This window comes from Notechis scutatus, chromosome 3, assembly GCF_049901735.1.
Source record: "Notechis scutatus isolate UNSWTSFEM ecotype Mainland chromosome 3, rNotScu1.2, whole genome shotgun sequence".
Lineage (NCBI taxonomy): Eukaryota > Metazoa > Chordata > Lepidosauria > Squamata > Elapidae > Notechis > Notechis scutatus.
Genome location: NC_142011.1, coordinates 58,484,904 through 58,505,034, shown reverse-complemented (window position 1 = coordinate 58,505,034; position 20,131 = coordinate 58,484,904). Strand labels below are relative to the sequence as shown.

General features: G+C 39.4%; 1 protein-coding gene across 6 annotated transcripts in view; it reads left to right on the top strand.

Annotated features, from left to right (window-relative positions):
• Positions 1 to 18,680, top strand: part of BTBD19 (BTB domain containing 19) — a 62,763-nt gene extending 44,083 nt beyond the window's left edge. The window contains exons 5-9 of one of the 6 annotated variants that reach the window (XM_087960182.1): positions 3,858 to 3,926; positions 7,085 to 7,216; positions 9,368 to 9,493; positions 11,045 to 11,179; positions 18,447 to 18,680. In XM_087960182.1, the coding sequence (XP_087816308.1) occupies positions 3,858 to 3,926; positions 7,085 to 7,216; positions 9,368 to 9,493; positions 11,045 to 11,179; positions 18,447 to 18,518 (534 nt within the window). In that variant the 3' untranslated portion in view covers positions 18,519 to 18,680. Of the gene's footprint in view, positions 1 to 3,857; positions 3,927 to 7,084; positions 7,217 to 9,367; positions 9,494 to 11,040 lie in introns of all 6 variants that reach the window. The other 5 variants (XM_087960183.1, XM_087960186.1, XM_087960185.1 and 2 more) reach the window with 5 other exon arrangements.
• The last annotated feature ends 1,451 nt before the right edge of the window (positions 18,681 to 20,131 follow it).

Genomic DNA, 20,131 nt, shown 5'->3' with positions numbered 1-20,131 from the left:
CTTTTTCCTATGTCTTTAAGCAAGTGATATATCATAGGCTAAAGTACAGTACAAGAGTTACTCTAAATTACTCAATACATAGAGCTATATTTTCCTTCCAACCAGATATGGGGTAGGAAATCTGCAGTCACTTTTTATCACCTTCTGAAGTATTAAGCTAGGCTGCCAAAAACCAATGGCACAGTTTCTTCTCACTATCTCCATGTTGGAAACACGGGAGCAGAGTTGTAAAAGCTGTAAAATAGGCATGTCAGAGTGAAAAATAGAAAAGAAACTCAAACTCCCCCATTAACAAAATTCAGACCTGACCTGACCCAAAATGTGCCTCCACTCCAGCCTTGAGTCAATGAGACTCGAACTGCCAAATTGCTTTGCAACATTTAGCATTCCCTGGTTAATTGCAACTCTTGACCCCCAAAGATGGCTTAGCCCTGCACTGTGGTTTGCTTTTGCCCATCCGAATCACTACACAGTAGAGGTAGTCTTCAACTTGTAACCAGTTGCTTAGCAACCATTCAAAGTTATAACGGACCCCTCAAAAAGTACTTACAAGCCAGATTCAAAGTTCCAATGGCCACTGTCCCTCCCCCATGGTCATGTGATTGCATCTTGGGCACTCAGCAACTGGCCCGCATTTACAGCCATTTACAATGTTCCATAGTCACTTAGCTGTGATTTATGATGTTTTGGGCTGGAAACTAGTGCTTTCTTCTGGTTTACAGCAAAAAAAGGCCAATTGCAGACAATGGGTTTACTTATTGACCAGGGCATTCTTTAATGACCACTGCAAAAAAGTACGGTAAAATTGGGTTGGTCATGCAATGACCCCCTTAACAATATGTATGACTTTCAGGTTCAGTTACATTTGTAAGTCTTGAGGACTATCTTAGACAATACTGCCTTACCTTTATACTGTATTTATATTGCTCCAAGGGCTTTTAAAAAAAAAAAACATTGAAAGCAGGATAAAATAGAATATATAAATAAAATATTATATCTGAGATTTTAATTTACGATATCATTTTTTTCTTAAATCATTATCGGGGTCACATTTATATATCATGAGGCCTTAGTATTCTGTGCAGTCCCTGAAAAGCTTGGTACTGTCCCCAGCAGCCTTCCTTACAGAATTTCTGGCTGAAATTAGGTAAAACATTCAGAGTGTGGTTTCTAGAACTCTGTACGGAGCTTTAGAGTAGCTTTGCTCATCTGACGATGATGAGGGCTTAGAATGGAACCTTGGAAATCCTCTGAGCCACAGCCCAAATGTCTCTCTCCCATAGGGATACATTGTGGTTTGTTTTTTTTCTAGATTTTTTTCCTATGCAATTTATGGCTTGATCCAGTCCATTTTAGAAGCATTATTTCTTTTGCCATCTTCTCTCCCAACACAAAAAGATGATCCTGTTCTGTTGCATTGTTGGAACGTTATCATTCTACTGATGAACAGTCCTGATAATTTCATGCAATTTCTTTTCAACTTTCTGAATTTGATGCGTTGAAGTCCACAGTTGCTGAGATTGGGAAACACTGGTGTATGGTATAACACATAGTAGCCTCTTTCATACTCAAATTCAGATTAACTTCTTTAGTGTCTCACAGTCATGTGTAGGTCCCGGGGACATTTCTGAGTAATCCAGGAGCAGGGAATGAAAATAGAGGTTAGCGTTGCGTGCTCCCCGGGACCTACACATGACATTCTTTCTTGTTTTCTGCAAAAAGAACCACTCATACGGAAAAACCTCTGTATGTAATTGATGAACTTTGTGGTGTCATGATGGTGTTTGCTAAACTCTCCCTTTGTGCCTCTGAGGAACACCCACACATTTAAAAATGGATTACCCCCTTTGTGTTTTCCATAACCACCAAGCAGCATTTCCTTTATTTGTTTGTCAAGTGATACATATTTATTTATGACTATATACATTACTTGGTAAGTCCACTTTGCAAATCAGAGGAGGACGGACTGAGGTCACTGAAAACCATAGTCTGTGTTCTATTTTCAGGACATATAGATACCAAATCAAGATACAAAAACAACACAGCTGTGGTCAGGTGTGTTTTGCCTGATGTTTGGTGTTTACTGTTTTCTTTTGTTTTTTTGTAAAAATTTTTATTGATTTTTAAAGACAAACATAAACAAACAAAACATAAAAACATCAACCTTTCTTCCATAAGTATACAAGCAGTGTGCCGGTTGGTTTACAAATTTTTTTGTGCATCCATTTCATAGTCTTAAATTACAGTTACATTGCATAATAGCTCATATTATCAATCAGAAACTGAATACCCTAGTATCATTATTAATCAATCATTTGACAATAATTTTACTCATTCATATTTTGCAAGATAACTATAATTTACTTAGTATTATTTTGTAATATTTTGTAAGTATTCTTTTGGTGTTTACTGTTTTTGAAGCCGTTGTGAGTTGCATGCTTACCCTATATGGGACTGGTGTATCCTGAGTTCAACTGGCAAGATAATGTGGTTTGCCACAATCACTTTGTTTTCACACATATACTCTGTAACAGAAATTGTTTATATCTTGCAGACTGCCTATTTTATTCCTTTTCACTCCCAGCTGCAGTTCTGCTTGCTGAACCTGGAATATGTCAGACCAAACGGTAGTTTTATTCTGATGGGAAGCAGTAGAGCAAACAAAATGAGATGTAAACATGTCACATGGAGACTGAAACTGCCATTCAGTCTAGGCATAAGATAGCTACTCTCCATACTTGCAAAATGAACTCAGCACTACATCCATAGATATTTCCATTACTCTGGAGAATCCAAAGCAAGCACTGGTGACTTTAAAAAAAAAGACTGGTGTTGCACTTAAAAAGAAAACCAAAATGTTTGATCTCCAGGGGTAACAGAAACATGTCTGGTGATAAAGTAATATTGTCAGTGGTTGGGGCTGAACATTTTCTGCCTTTTTCCAATCCAGACAGTGACAAGTTGACAATAGAACAAAAATAGCATTTTTTTTAAAAAAAAAAATGCGTAATTTTGCTGCCAATTTTGTCAGTGCAATCTAAATACCAGGTAATGAAAATTGAGAGCCACATTTTGCTTTTGGAAATAGTTTGATTTGAAATTTCTTTCATAAAAGGAACAAATATATGTTCCTGTTACAATTACAGACATTTAGTTCAACAATAAATTGTGTCCCCTGCTCCCATCCACCCCATGGCACAACAACACTATCAAATAAACTCTAAAGGAGGCTCCCCCGAGCCTGCTGACAAAACTATGACTTCAATGCTCTGTGGAAAAGCCACAGTGTGTGGCAAGTCTTATCTGAGGAGAGTGATAGTTCAAAGGGAGAGAGCCACTACATAGAAGGCCCTTTTTCTATGTCTAGAGGTACCTTCCTCTTCTGTGACTTGCAACATGCCCTGTCTTCCTGCTCTGGTGGGCCAGTTACTGGTAGATGTAAGTGGGGAAAGGCCAATTGATCTAATGTATCTATCAATAATACTAAATTATACCCTCAGTTTGTTAAGATCAATTCTCACCTATCTTTCATTTCTTCAGATAATGTAGAGACTGTAACCTCAACTATTTTGAGTGAACATATCTGAAAGATACCAGCTCGGAAGTCTAAACTAGATATTATGAAAAAGAAAAGTGGAACAGGGAAATGCAGAGACTTTAAATGACTGCAAAATTCTCTTTCTCCTTATATAGAGTTGCTAATGATTACAATATCTAATCGTTCACTGAAATGTTGGAATAAATATTTATTTTACTCTTGCCCACAATAATGCCTTCAAAAATATAGGTGATAAATGCAGTTGTATCCACTGTAGTCATTTTATCCATTTTTTAAATTCTTATTCTCTTTATGATAGGCAGCAGTGGCATATGGACTACTAGATTTGCAAACGTATTGCTTGGCCTTCATTGAGAATTATACTCAGGTAAGAAGAGGTAGATACTGAGATGACATGCAGAAAGGAGGCCCAATACAATGTTTCCTATTCTAACCAAGACCCTGGAGAATGAAGAGAATTTATATTAAATCAATGTAATTTTCTTTCCTATTGGAACATGAGTATATATATACAGGTGTACCATATGAATATACATATGACTGCGTTTAATGAATATGGCCACTCACCTCACAGCAATAACTCTGAGTGGTGCACAATAATTAAAAACCCAACAGTTAGAAATAATAGTCCAAATAACACATTTGAACCATGTATATGTGTGTATGTATATATGTGTGTATATACAGTATATATGTGTGTGTGTGTGTATAGATGTATATATATATGTGTGTGTGTGTGTGTATGTGTGTGTGTGTGTGTATATGTGTGTGTGTATGCATAGATGTATGTGTGTGTATGTATGTATGTATGTATGTATGTATGTATGTATGTATGGTATTCAGCTTTGTTCGGGTATTTTCCCACGTCATTATAGTTGTGCTTTTAAAGTTGTAGCAACGTTTCGGTAGAATCTCATCTGCCATCATCAGGCTTCTGTATAGTGTTCGTCTGTGAGTCAGACTTTCACAACCGTTTTTGTTTTAAATTTGGTGCTAGCCTATGCTGTGCCAGAATGGTTTTTTCTTCATTCTGATTGGTTGGGAGTCTTGGTCTGTGTTTATTGGTCTTGGAGTCTGCTGTGTTCTGCTTGATTGGTGTTTCTAATATCTTCTGTCTGTTTTGTAGCTTCTTTTGTCTTGACTGGCTGGCAACATTGTGTTTCCTATATTGGAAGCTTTTAGTGCGGCTTGGCTCCAAGTAAATGGACAACTATCATTTATTAGGAAGCTAGGTTTCATCTGGGTGCCTGATTGGGGTGTGTTTGAGCTGGAGGTATCAGTCTGTTTGTTCCCAGGTGTTTGACTGGCTTGTGGTGTGGAGATTTTTTTGTTTGAGAGTGCAGGCTTCCAGATAATTGACAGTCTGGTGGAGTCATCTCTTCTATTCATGCTTTCAGGTCTTTTTTCAATCTCTATGGCTTCTCTGATAATTCTGTAGCTGGGGTTTTCTATAGTGGCTAGGGTTTTGGTGCCATTGAAGTTGATGCTATGACCTGTGGCTTTCATGTGTTGGACTAGTGAGGAAGTGTGTTCCAGCTTTTTTAGTGCATTTTTGTGTTCATCTAGGTGGGTACTTATTCTTCTATTGGTCTGTCCAATGTATGTGGCAGGGCATGATGCATAGGGGACTTCATATATGCCTTGGTTTTCCAGGTCAATTTTATCTTTGGGGTTTCTTAGGATGGCTGCTATTTTTCTGTCTGTTTTGAAAGCAGTCTTGATGTGATGCCTGTGTAGTATCTTACTGATTTTGTCTGTAGTACCTCTTATGTAGGGCAGGACAGCTGTTCCATAGGTCTGTTCATCTTCTAGGTCTCCATTATGTCTCAGTGTCTTCTTGTGGATCAAGCCGGTGATTCTACTTTTGTGGAAGCCGCTGTCTGTCAGTACTTTAGTCAGGGTGCATAGTTCAGTCTTTATGTGTGTCTTGTCTGCCAGGCGTTTGGTTCTGGCAATTAGTGTTTTGGCCACGGAGTTTATCTGTGCTGGGTGGTGGTGGGATTGGGCGTTGAGGTAGTGGTTGGTGTGTGTTTTCTTCTGGTATATGGTGTGTCCTAGTGTGCCATCTGTTTTTTTGTAGATTAGTACATCTAGGAATGGTAGTTGTTTGTTTGTTTCCGTTTCCATGGTGAATTTGATTTTGGGGTGTATGCTGTTTAAGTGTGTTAGGAAATTGTTTAGGTTTTCTTTTCCATGGGGCCAAATAACAAATGTGTCATCGATGTATCTTAGACATAGTTTGGGTTTGTGGGTGGCATTGGCTAGGGCTCTGGATTCAAATTCTTCCATGAACAGGTTTGCAATGACGGGAGACAGTGGTGATCCCATAGGGGCTCCTTCAATTTGCTTGTATCTTTGTCCTTTGTATATGAAATATGTGTTGGTTAAGCAGTGTTCTGTTAGTTCCATGAGGTGTTTGGGTGGTTGGTATTTATTTTTGATGATTTCGAGAGTTTCTTTTATCGGGATTTGAGTGAATAGTGAAACCACGTCGAAACTTACAAGCAGATCTTCTTGTTCCACGTGTAGATCTTTGATCATTTCCAAGAGGTGGTATGAGTTTTGCACATGTGAAGCTGCTGCTTCAGCATGTTGCTGTAGCTGCTTTGCTAGGTATTTGGCTAGGTTTTGTAGTGGTGCTCCTCTGGAACTGACGATGGGTCTGAGAGGTATGCCTTCTTTGTGTATTTTTGGGAGGCCGAAAAGTTTGGGGCATCTGGAAGATTTTTCTCTTGGGATGATCGTCTGTTGGATCTCTTTGCTCATGTGGCTGGTTATAATTTTCTTCTTGGTTATTTTTTCCAGATATGTGGTTGGATCCGTATATATATATGTACGACTGATGATGGCAGATGAGATTCTGCCGAAACGTTGCTACAACTTTAAAAGCACAACTATAATGACGTGGGAAAATACCCGAACAAAGCTGAATACCATACATATAGATACCCACGAAAACTTAAGAAATATATATGTATGTATGTATGTATGTATGTATGTATGTATGTATGTATGTATGTATGGTATTCAGCTGTGTTCGGGTATTTTCCCACGTCATTATAGTTGTGCTTTTAAAGTTGTAGCAACGTTTCAGCAGAATCTCATCTGCCATCATCAGGCTTCTGTATTGACTCACAGATTAACACAATACAGAAGCCTGATGATGGCAGATGAAGTTCTGCCGAAACGGGCTTCCAGACATTTTCCTACACAAACAATACGCATTGCTTGCACCTAGATTTGGCAATGCTATTATGTCTTCAGCTTTCAGACTGAGTTGTATAACCATTGTACATCAGCAATATTCAAAATTTGATCATCTCTCTATCTCAAAAAGGGTTTTTGTTCCATGGTGCAATAGGAAATGGTGGCAGTGAGTCTAGAAATGATGTTGGTGAGTAATATAATGGGGAACTGGATTGTCTTAACACTCTATTTTTTCCACAGGCTCTTCGTCTTTATCTGAAGTTCTTTATCCTCATATTCTGTATCTCGGAGGTATACAGCATCTTTTTTTCTCCACAGGAGGTGACCCAAACTCGTGGGTTCTTGGAACTGTCAGAACAGGCAATGCAAATTATTTTGCAGAGTGACTGTTTGGCCATTGATGAGGTGAAGCTGATCCATGCTATACGAGAATGGGCTCACGTTGGCTCTGTAAGTACTGATAGCTTAGATGGGGACGAAAAATGGCACAAGGCTTAAAGTTTTTTTTTTAAATAAGCTTCATAGAACTAGAGATAATCCTCAAATACTTAGCAATAGTTGGTGATAATAAAACAAGGTTATGATCATGATAGACTTGTTGAGATAACAGCAGAGATAACATCATTAAATAAAAATAGCACAAGATAATGGTAAGATAGAAGGAGAATAAAAAACTAATAATCTTGTAATTCCTGAATAAGTATAATAAAAGAGGTTCTAGAACCCTCACATAGCCCAATAGGAAAGTAACCAAAGATGTTTACTTGAGACAGTAATTCATAGTTGTTTTGTTCCTGATATTCAGGGCCTTAGAGAACACCTGGAGAACAGAAACTCTTGAATACCCTCAGTGGCATCTTTTGAAACTAGCCTTTCTCTCCAAGTAAAACAAGAGCCCTTGCAATAAAGGCCCCATATCCTAATCCAGTATTAGATTGATACTTTGAGAGCTTTTTATCATGAGTACTGGCAGCCTTCAATCCAGGAAACTCAGCAAAGTGCACTTTCTGCACATTGATGCTCCAGGATAGTTTCCATCTCAAACCCAGATGAAGAACTGGATTAGAACGAATCCAAATGTTTTATCCTACAAAAATGTCTACAATTGATAAGGTATCCCTCAGTTTAGATTCTTATGCAAAAATAGCAGGCTCATGTTAAGCTATGTACAAAAAAATATGTTGCCATTGCCTCTTTTAAAGCCATCAGAACTGCATCATCTCTTAATGCAGGGGTCCCCAACCCCCGGTCCCCAGACTGGTACCAGTCCATGGCCCATTGGGGATCGGGACATATAAGCGGTGGGCGAGTGTGCAAAATGCCATTTGCACAAGTGGCAGACATGCACACCAAACTGTCCCCATTTACCCATTGCCACCGGTACCACCGGTCTGCAAAACTAGCCAGGTTGGGAACTGCTACCTTAATGGAACTTTGATTACAGTGTTTCTGTAAACAGAATCTAGCCCTGGGTAGTTTCAGATATTGGGAAAGGCAATCTTAAAGGGTGCATTGTTCTCACCCCTTTCAGGGGCTTGTCAATATCCTCAGGCTACAAAAGCTGAAAAGCTGAAGGATATGCTGATAGCCTTCAGGAAAGCTAGTTCTGTGATAACAGATCAGCTGATTCCTTGGCTATTTCTAATACTCTTGAAAATAATGCCATATAATAACTTTTGGCCAATAAGTGGCACTTTTCACTTATCTTTGATACCTTGTAGGAGGAGAACCATGTTAATTCATGGTAGCAAAAATCAGAAGTCTGATAGCATCATTTCTGACAAACACATTTCATCAAAAGATATATGCTCTTGTGAACTACAGCTCCTTCTGCTCTTTTAATATTTCGGGTGCAAATATAACAAATGTTTTTTCCCCCCCAGAATCCTATACAGGTAGCCCTTGACTTATGACCACAATTGAGCCCCAAATTTCTGTTGTTAAGGGAGATATTTGTTTTGCCCCATTTTACGACCTTTCTTGCCACAGTTGTCAAGGGAATCACTGCCATTGATAAATTAGTAACCCAGTTGTTAAGGGAATCTGCCTTCCCCATTGGCTTCGTTTATTGCAGGGATGTCCAACCTTGGCAACTTTAAGCAAAGCTGGCTGAGGAACTCTGGGAGTTGAAGTCCACAAGTCTTAAAGTTGCCAAGGTTGGACACCCCTGGTTTATTGAAAGGTTGCAAGAGGTGAACACATGACCTTGGGACACAGCAATGGTCATAAGTATGAACCAGTTGCCGAGCATCTGCATTTTGATCACATGATCATGGGGGATGCTGCGAAGGTTGTAACTGTGAAAAGCGGTCATAAGTCACTTTTTTCGGAGCCGTTATAACTTTAGACGGTTGCTAAATGAACTGTTGTAAGTCGAGGATTACCTGTACTGTAATTAGAGCTGAAATTGTAGAACCAACAAATAGAATAGCTATCTGTATAGTTGCTTTGAACTTCAGTATCGAGCTGAGAAATGGCTGCTACGATAGCGAAAAACAATTCTGCTATATTTTATTTTTTATTTATTTTTTATTATTCTTTTCCATCTTTATTATTTAAAACCATTCAAACCTGTGCTGGCCCTGTACTCACTCCCTGCAGGCTGTGCTTGATAGGACTGTGCACGATATGGCACAAACGGTGGTGCCACAGCTCCGTCTGTCTCTGCTCTCCCCAAGGGAACTGACCTCTCTGGAAGAAGAGAACAAAAAAGACCAGATGATTCCGGTGAGGGTGGCTATCAGCCTCTGTGTAATTTCTGCATGCATTTGAGACCTGGCACATTCCCACTCAGCTTCCACTGGTTTTGTAATTTCCTTGGATTGCGCGTTCTTATGTTGTAGTCCTGTTCTTCCATTCAAGGAGGTGAATTAACTCGCACAGGATAGGGCCTGTGGGGGGTCTCCTCCACTTGATTAGAAATTTTATTTTAGAATATACATCCAAGGATTGTTTTTTTAAAAAGTGAAATTCCACACCCCACCAAAACAGATGGCGGCAGCAGAATGGTAAAAATTAATAGCGCTGCTGTTGCCCTCTGTGTCAGAAGTTCACAGAACCAGGGGTGGGATTCTACCGGTTTGGACCGGTTCTATAAAACTGATTGTTACAATTCTGCCCAGTTCGGAGAACTGGCAAATTGTGCCCCTAGCTGCCCTCGCCCCTCTCTGCCCTCCCAACCCGCCCCGCCCAGTCAGTCCTTATCATGCATGCGCGACTTTGTGCGCATCGCTGACTCCATTCTCCCCCTCCCACCCTGTCCAGTCACTTCTTATGGTATTTTTTTTTCCTCACGATGATCAGCTGTTCCGATGATCAGCTGTGACGGGATCCCCCTTGCTGTCTTACTGCTTCGCCCAGGAGGCTTCCCTGAGGCCCAGGAGGCAAAAAACGGAGCGCGGGGGGTGCTGGAAAAAAAAAGAAGCCATGTCCACCCGGTCACATGGCTACTCCCACTTAGCCACTCCCACCTAGCCACGCCCACAGAACCGGTAGTAAAAATATTTGCATCCCACCCCTGCACAGAATTTATTGTGTTCTCAAAAGTTGAACAAGAATCTGGTCATATTTGGGAAGGATGCATTTGTAAAAAGCTGTTATATATTTATGCAAACGACTTATTAGGAAAACTGCATAAACAAAAAGAGAGAGAAAAGACGTTAAAAATTCATGTTATGGTAACTGCAAATTGTGGGGATTATTTTAAAAAAGAATCACACTGATGGATTAAATGAAACAAATCAGTAAGATTTGAACCACCACTGATCTGTTCAGCCTTGCTTAGGAAAACCAAGCACAGCACAAGTACAAACAAATTTCAAGCAAAATACTGTATATTAAAGGAATACTGGCTGAACAGTCCACAGGGATGGTACAGGCTCTGTTGCCATTATAGATTGCTTAACAACATTTTGTGGGGTGTGAGTGTGTGTATGTGTGTGTGCGCAATGGGAAGGATTCAATGGATTAATCTCAGAGCCGACATGTTTGGCTGGCCACCCATTGAACAGGAGCTATTCAAACGACAACCTTTTGTGGCATATCCCAGTTGTAAATAAGTAATCCCAACATTGCAGGGAAAAGCTTTGTGACTAAGAAAAATATAATTAGTAATTGGCAGGGGATGGCTTCTCTGCCTTTGAGAAGAGAGAAAGGGACACATCCCTTTTCCAAGGCACTTCTGTAACTGATTCTGAATGTGTTACCTATTAAGTTCCATTCCTACATAATAGCACCAGTTCAAATATTCTGTAACTGTTTTGCCCCCCTCCTAGGTAGAGAGTTTTGCTGAGGCCTGGAAAGCCCACGCACTGTGGAAGAGGCGTGGGATGCAATCCTCCTTGTGCCAGCGCCGGCGTGGCACATTGCCTCGAGTCCATCATCGCCACCTTGACCCACAGCATAAGTGACATGGTATCCTTGGAATGAGGAGGAAGCAGCACTTTTATGCCCAGCCAAGGGCCAGTTTCTAGTGATTAAGGGGCATCAGGTTAGAAACCGGATCTAGTCCCGCCTTAGGCATGAAATATGACTGGGCGACTTTGGGTCAATCACTGTCTCTAAGTCCAACCCACCTCACAGGGTTGTTGCTGTTGTGGGGAAAATAGGAGGAGGAAGGAGTATTAGGTATGTTCACTGCCTTGAGTTAATTATTTAAAAAAAAAAAAACACGCTCTCTTTGATACGGGCTGCTGCTTTTGGTTTTCCCTTGGATGCTGTATGTACATAATTGCGTCCAGGATTTGGGGGTGGCCTCCTCTTCTTTCTATTATTTTCCAGGCTGCTCCTTCCAGCCAAGATGAACAATTTGGTTTTTTTTTTAAAAAGAGCTTTTAATCATCAAAGAAACTTTTCAGCTTTATGGCCATTCCTTGAATTTATTCCTCCACTTTAACCCATTTGCCTCCATTTGCTACTAAAGAGGTCACTTGCCTTGTCTTCTATTTCTTCTGTTCTTGTTGAGCAAATAGACTCCAGTCATAGGGCCCAGCCCACCAGCTCTTTGTTGTATCTATTAAATATTTGCCTTTCTGTCTGAAGATCACTGTACAATCCTTTTGCAAACAGATGCCAAACATTTTAGAGGGATTACACCGAGGAGGGTGATTTTGTAACAATCTGAACCCTAGCTGAAAATGCCTGACCTCTTGATAAGACTATTGCCTTTACTCTTTATAGAAATATTTTTTTAATATGGATCCTTTTGCATGGAACATCTAATGGTTTACATAAGCAGCACTAATAGCAATCTATTGATTTATCATTGTGTGTGAGTTTTCTTTTTAAAGACCAAGATTTTTTTTAATGTGCCAGATTAGAAGTAACTTTCTTGCTGCACTGTCTCTTACAAACAGCTTTGTAGAGATGTGCACACTGGGGTCAAGGTAACCTGGCCAAGTAAATGACTTGCCCCATCAATGTGCATTAAGAATTCAAAGTGAATCAGATCTGACAACTGTGGCTATTAACATAATGTATCTGCTGTTCCAAGCAAGTAAAGGCCAGATACCTAGGCTGCTTTAGATTGAGATCCAGGCCCTGCCTAGATTTGTTTGTTTGAGTGCCTGGTTGCTAGGTAGGTCAATGACTTGGAGAAGCAGAAGAAACCTCTCCTTTACCCTGTTGCAATATATTGAATCACCTGGTTCAGGCATTGCTAGTATCAGTTTCTTCTGTGTGTGAAAATGAGAGTGGGAGTAAGATTAGCCAACAGTGCATGTATAATGCAGTTATGATCTAAAATACCAAATATTTTGCAAATAAGTAAACCAGGATCCATATTTGATGAGCATTGTGTGATTTCTAAAAATGGTAAATGCAGTTGTTTACGAGGCAGACTGGCGATATTAAAAAAGATGTAATAATCCACTTTCCACTTCCAGGTTGCTACTGCCTTATGGGTTTATATATACTACATTTTGTTTCTTGCCATGATCTGAATTCCAATTGCCCTGTCTCCTTGGCTTTATTTGTCATTTTGGAAGTAGGTAGAGGATTCCTATTAATGCTGTGATATTTTATGTCTGATTCCAAAGTACCTGTATTTAATTCTCAAAACAAATGATAACAAATGCATTATTTAAAAAGCTAGGAACACATAAGACCTTTCAAACATTGAAAATATTTGAAACTACAGCAAAAGTATAGAATAGCTTCATACAGCTATTCAGAATTAAATCATTTTTTTAAATAAATCATGTCTGTTCTAATAGGATATTCTCTGGTTGCCCAGCTGTACCATTTTATTTATTCCATTGAATTAATAAATGTGCTCCCATATTGTGGTTTCTTACATCAATTATGCAAGTCAGAATACATTTGCATTTGATTTTCCTATGTGTTGTTTTTAATTATCACTATAATGGATCAGGTGATTCAATTGGTAGGAATCTACTCTACTCTCTCAACTATTTCTTGACTCAAAATCAGCCTTCCTAAGTCTTGTTCCTCAGATTAGTTGGTTTACAACAAACAGCCTTCTTTACCAACACAGCCATTACCCAAATAGACCATATTGAGTGGGGATGATTGGATGGATAGTCTAAAACATCTGGAAGATATGAGATTGTGGAAGGTGAATCAAAACTGACAGTCCCTGCCCATTGCCATTTTCTTTGTGTGGCTTTACGGTAAGGCTGTTTAAATTTGCATGGTTGCTTATTGCATTATTACTTTTTTCTGTTTTATTTCCGCATGTATGTAGCCGTTATGTAAAATGACTGTCTTATACATACACAATTCATACCCAGTATGAATATAGGTAAAAGGTAAAGATTTTTCCTGTTCAGTCACTTCCAACTCTGGGGAGTGGTGCTCATCTCCGTTTCTTAGCTGAGAGAGCCAGTGTTATCTAAAGACATTTCCATACGTATGCAATTACATTTGAGGATATGAGTTCCTTAGGAGTTTCTCCACCCTCTCCTGCTTGGTAACATCAAATAATACACATCCTGACTTTCAGCCACTTCTTATAGCACTCCAGGGATCAATTTATCCTCAGTGCAACATCTTTGAACTCAGCATCCACTGCATACAATCATTCCCAGTGACCCTTAAACCAAACTTTTATTCAACCACACTTTGTCTTCATCATCCACTGATCCCAGTCATGTTTAGAATAGAACAGAACATACAACAGAACAGAATAACAAGAGTTGGAAGGGACCTTGGAGGTCTTCTAGTCCAACCCCCTGCTTAGGCAGGAAACCCTACAGCACTTAAACTTCCAGTATTGGAGCATCCACAACTTCTGGAGGCAAGTTGTTCCACTGATTAATTGTTCTCACTGTCAGGAAATTTATCCTTAGTTCTAGGTTGATTCTCTCTTGATTACTTTCCACCCATTGCTTCTTGTCCTGCCCTCAGGTGCTTTGGAAAATAGCTTGACTCCCTCTTCTTTGTGGCAGCCGCTGAGATATTGGAACACTGCTATCATGTCACCCCTAGGCCTTCTTTTCATTAAACTAGACATACCCAATTCCAGCAACCATTCTTTATATGTTTTAGCTTCCAGTACCTTAATCATCTTTATTGCTCTTCTCTGCACTCTTTCTAGAGTCTCAACTTCTTTTTCATGTTGTGGCAACCAAAACTGGATGCAGTATTCCAAGTGTGGTCTTACCAAGGCATTATAAAGTGGTATTAACATTTCACATGATTCTATCCCTCCGTTAATGCAGCCTAGAACTGTGTTGGCTTTTTTGGCAGCTGCAGCACACTGCTGGCTCATGTTTAAGTGATGGTGTATGTTTAGTGTAGCTGTATTCACAGGCAGCAGTTTCAACTGAATAAATCAATAAGTAGCTGATTTCTGAGAACACCAGTTTATCAGTGCTCACTCTTTTTTGTCATTATTTTTCTCCTCCACAGCTTCCCTTGTTTCATGAAACAAGAGGAGAAGCAAAAAAAAAAAAGCCTTTAATTCATTATTGCTCTGTCCTATCTAGCTCATGGGATCCATTAGTTTCCGAAATCCTGATAGCATAGCAAAGCTTCACTTGAAGATATTCCCTCAGAATGGGCATAAATCAGGGAGGCAGAACAGGGGGATAGTGATAGGGAGTTAGGTTCTCCAGTGAGAAAGAAAATGCCCCAAAGCACAGAATTACCTCATTGGAGTTTTGTAGGAGATGTAGCAGAAGGAACCGAAATATTCGTTTTCAAGGGTTGGTGAGGAAGTGGAATTTTTAGGCTTTTGTAGTAGTGCATTTTTGCTGGTGTGCTGCTGACTTCATACAGTAGCTAAAGATGTCTTGTCATATGGTACATTTTAAAAAAATATATCCGAAAGCAGAAACTGAAGTGGTCTTGTTTTGGCTTCAGTAAGACTGAGAAATGCCAGGAACAGCATACACAATATGTAAATGTTATATAGTAGATGTGACCTTGATTCTGGTGAAAAGGGTGATGCACACAAATCCTTGTATCATGTTAAAAAAACCACACACAGCCATTTGAAGATTTGTCTACTGTGGCTTCTATTCTATCCACTAGGCTAATAGGCACTGTGACATAAATGGAAACTGCCAGAGTAGGGCAGTCTAGTTTATGTGGTAAGCTTCCTGATACATGATGGGTTTTCAGCTGTACCAGCAGTATCTGTATGTATACACCGTATTTTGATTCACTCTTGTACGCCACCTGGAGTCTTGTGAGATGGGTGGCTATATAATGTGATAGAGATAAAGAAAGAAAACTACATAAAGAAGTTAAAGAGTCTCTCTATTTTTACTGGATTAAATTCTATGGAACATGTACATTTTCTTGTTATCCAGAATTATTAATAAACCAGAACAGATAATTTTCGGTTACCTGTAGACTGAGCAAATTTTAGACTCTAGAAGGAAACTTTTCACTCTTTCCCATATGTACAGTTCCTATTACTGGATTAGAGAGCCTTAATACTAATACCAGACTTTTAAAGGATATGATATCATAAATCTAATCAGAGAACCATTTTCTTATTTCTTCCTACTCCATGCAATACCTGCTCTTTGACGAAATCAGGAACTGAGAACCAGACTAACAGAGAGAGAGATCAGCTGAGGAGCACTGCTTGGTTCAAAATTACCCACTGAGCTTCTTTGGAGATTCTTAGTCATCCAGGTCATAGTTGTCTCAAAGGTGTTTTTTAAAGGCAACTGGACCTCCTCTTTTCTTGGAGGAAATAAAAAGCTTCAAAGAAGAAAAAAACCAGTCCAGTTGCCTTTTGAAGAAAACAAAAAGCAGCTTTGAGATAGCCACTGAGTTTCATGACAGTGGTCTCACATGTAGATGGGTAAGATGGGGTGAGATCCAGGGAGACAGAAATAAGGGAGCTGAGGTCAGTATGAAAGTTATGAAAAGCAAGACATCTGTTAAGCTACAGAGTTCTTTGCTAGATATTAACTAGTCGTCTCAATTTTTGATTGCCCTCTGGTGGCCACTTTGGCGCAACATCTATCTGAGATCAATTTACATTTTAAATCGGTAGATGAATAATTTCATTGCTTCTTGATCCTACCCATTCTAGAAGTTTGGTGGATATCACAGTTCATTGGAATCTAATTGCATTGTATTAAATCCAAACGTTCATCATATTTTGTGACTTCAGCATCAAATTGTTCTTCCCCGATCTCCCCCACCCCCCGAATTCTGCCCAAGTATCTAACTCCTTTTCTGAAGATCTGGAAAGTTTTTATATTGCTATGCTCTTGATTTTGTACTTTTGCCTTAAAATGGTTATGCACTTAGCCAATACAGCTTGCTTTTACAGTATTTGTTTTGTTTCTTCTGCCCTCTAGTGGTAGAAGCAAATACTGATGTAATACTAAGCAAATACACCCGCTAGATAGAATCTTCAAGCTTGGATCAGCAAAAAGAAACAGGCCAATCATAATTTCAAATACATTTCCCAGTTATTTCATCTCCTGCCACTCCAAGGATCTTTGTGGCGTAAAGAAAAGAGAATAATGGTGGGAAAACATACAATAATTATAAATAAATAACAAGGATAGATGACTTTCCCTTCTGATACTCAATTTGAGATCGACCAAATGTACAATCATAATTTTTTTTAAAAGAGTCCAATAGTTCTGAGGTAAATTTACAGTTTTTTTGAAAAAAATGTGGCAAATATGAGGAAAAATATTGAACTTTAAATGAATGGGAGGGTGAAGGCAAATTTTAATATTGAAAGGAATACTGCTATGACTATTGAGGAGGCAAAGACAATAATTATTGAGGGTGAAGTTGTAGTTCTTGCTATAGACTCCAATATAGTTACTTTTTAGGACCTTTCTAGTATAAACTTTCAAACCTGGTGTGAACTTACTGATTATGTGCCATCAAGTCAGGGTCAGGTCAGGGTCAACAGTTAGTGACCACATCAGTAATTTTCTCTATGATGACCCATTTCTACCCTGATCCTTTAGTCTTCGAGGATATATTAAAGTGGGAGTACATGAAGATCAGATCATATGCCTTTTAAAACCTATATATGAATTTCCTTGCGTCAGTCGTGTACACTGTGCGCAATTCTGTATTTAAATTGCATTCATTTAAAAATTGAGATAATTCATGCTATTATTAACATACCTGTTAAGATCCAATCTGCTAAGATTTCAGAGAAAGATCTGGCTGAAGGCAGATATTTCCATGTTTCCTTAGACACAGATGTGCCTGAAGATCAAGAGTCCTATCCTTCCTAGTTCTCTCATGTTCCTTCAGTTTTTTTTCTTTATACAATATTCTTGTACCTTAAAATTGTGCTTTTTATACCACCTGCTCTCCACTTTCTATTGCCAGATCAAGCTGGCAAATTTCCCTAGGATTTCATATTTTGTAATATCTTTCCTACAATACACAAGAAGCAAACAAATATTAAGTCACTATAATTGCTGAGGGACCATGATCTTCCTCAGCTCTTTAATTAGTTTCTTCCTGCAGATTGGTTGAATCAAACTGAAAAAGTAAGGAAAATGCCCACTTGTCTCTCTTGAACGCTTTTTCCTGGTTGCGACTGCATATTGACCCTAACAGCAACCAGTTCAAAATCTCTGCAGGAGTTCCAAACTACCATAAGATAAATTTGATAAGTTGCCCTGCGGATTTTTAAGCAGACTACTATTGAAGTTGTACATGCAAGCATAGAAAAGATTCTGCCTGCAGGTGGTGCTGCCTGGCCATGTTTTAAATGGAACATAAGCATTGATCCACCCTGGCAAAGGCCACACAGAATTGTTTGATTCCTCTGACCTGTACTGAGCGCTTTATAATCAAGGCTGCATATTTTTCTTTTAGCCTCCTCGGGGGTATGACATTAACTCTCTTCCGGGATATGTAGCAAATATGCATGGGGGATGTTGCCTGTTTCTGCTTTCCTCTCCACCTCTCTATGTTCATAGGAAAAGAGCAGCTGTTCCTACACAATTGGCAAGCCGATTTGTGCAGGCCTTCTGGTCTTCTGGAGGTTTTGTGGTCCACCAAATGTGTTTCATCTAACCCTATTACAGGCCTTACTGAAGAAGGGAGGGGAGAATATTGCCTTCAAGCTCCATGCATGTATTTAGCAAGTGCACCTGACTGCTATAGAGCAGGGGAGAGCTGGCTGCTGCTTTGCCTGTGTTAAAAACTTGTCCTCCTCTTCCTGCACAATCTTAAGCCACCAGGCATGCTTCTCTCCCTCACTCTATCTACCCAGATGCTCTGCAAAGAGCCAGAGGCTACACTGAAAGAAACACTTGCTTGCAAGAACCAGCTACAATTGGCCTGAGACCGTTTGTTATCTGAGACAAAGATGGCATCTTCTCCAATCCACAATACAAAGAAACTGGATGAATTGAGCTCTTTTTCTGTGATGGTTGCTGCTAAAATTCTATAGATAAGGTTGGAGAATATTAAGTAATAATAACAATAAAGAATTAGGTGAATGTTCGTCATGTTGAGTGCTGTGTAATTTCTTAAACTTCTTCATGGAAATATCTCTAAAATGATCATCCTCAATGTGCTAGCTTCCATTTAATTTAAGATTGCATGTGTCAGGACTACAATAATCAGAATTCCAGTCAGTATGGCCCTGAGGAAGGCTGTTTTCTAGGACTTCTAGAAAGAGTCACAATAGTTAACTCGAGATTAAAAAGTAAGATTATATATTTTAAAAGGTAAAAGCAAAAAAAATAATGAAAAGTGAGGAAATGAGGATTAATAAGGAAACTTTTATTGAGTAATATAATTTGCCCAACACATCTCCAAAGTTATTTTGCCTTATTTGAGGATTTTTTTCTTTTTTTCACTTATCTTCAGTAAATGCATGCTACTTTCTAGTACTCTATATTTTTACTAGAAGAAAATAAAAGTTTTGCCTCTGAAGAAGCCAAAATAGAAAAGAGCTACTGTTCTTTAATTAGAAATAGGAAAAAGAACAATAGTCCCAACTCTATTTTTGTCATTGTGGCTTTTCACAATGTCACTTCATCCTGAAGTTTTCCTTATGGTCATTTGTCTAGTTTTCTGTACCAGCTTGCTCTTATTTATACTGCAGTTACAAATATTTATATTTATCATCAGAATGGCTTGGGAAAGTGTGACAGCTGCCAGCATCCTGTACACATCCACTGAATTTTTTAAAAACATGATTTGTAAACATATTCTTGAGTGCAGGCCTAATCAGTAATCAAATGCCAGACCTATTTACATTCTGGAAAATGCACTGCTGCTTTCTTGTTTTACAGCTGTGATTGCTGCTCTTTTGTTCTAGGCGAAAGAACCATATGGGCAAAGAGGCGTCTGTGATAAGCCACTGGCCCAGCTTCACTTAGTCCAGCCTCCCCAGATGGTTGGGACTGGTTAACTACTATTTCCAAAGAACAAATTGTCAATTGATTTTGTAGCCATCTTAAAGCAATTTTTCCCCGTGCTAGGGCCACACAGGGAGGCAACAGCCCTTCCCATTCCCTGTAAAGATGAAGCAGATGGCTGAGTTTAAGGATTGCCCGAAAAGCTCTGAAGTGGGTAAGGGAGAGGCTATCCTTGAGAAGCAGGGAGACCTAGCAGAGGAACACCAGGGAGGTCTGAGCTAGGAATGTTGTTTATGATCCTGCTCAACTATAGCACACCAATGCAAGTGTAGGGGAAATCCCAGAGGTAGGTGCATTCTGGTTTCTGGTGTTTACTGAAAGAGGGTGGAATCTATGTTCAGGCAGCAAAAGGTAGATGCCTTTTTGCAAGGGGGCTCAGGAACTTCTAGATCAGAGATGTCAAACTCGCGTTGTCACGGAAGCGTCACGTGACATATCAGGACTTTTTTTTCTCCTTCACTAAACCGGGCGTGGGTGTGGCCAGCGTATGACGCATCTGGTCTGCGGGCTGTGAGTTTGACCGTCCTGT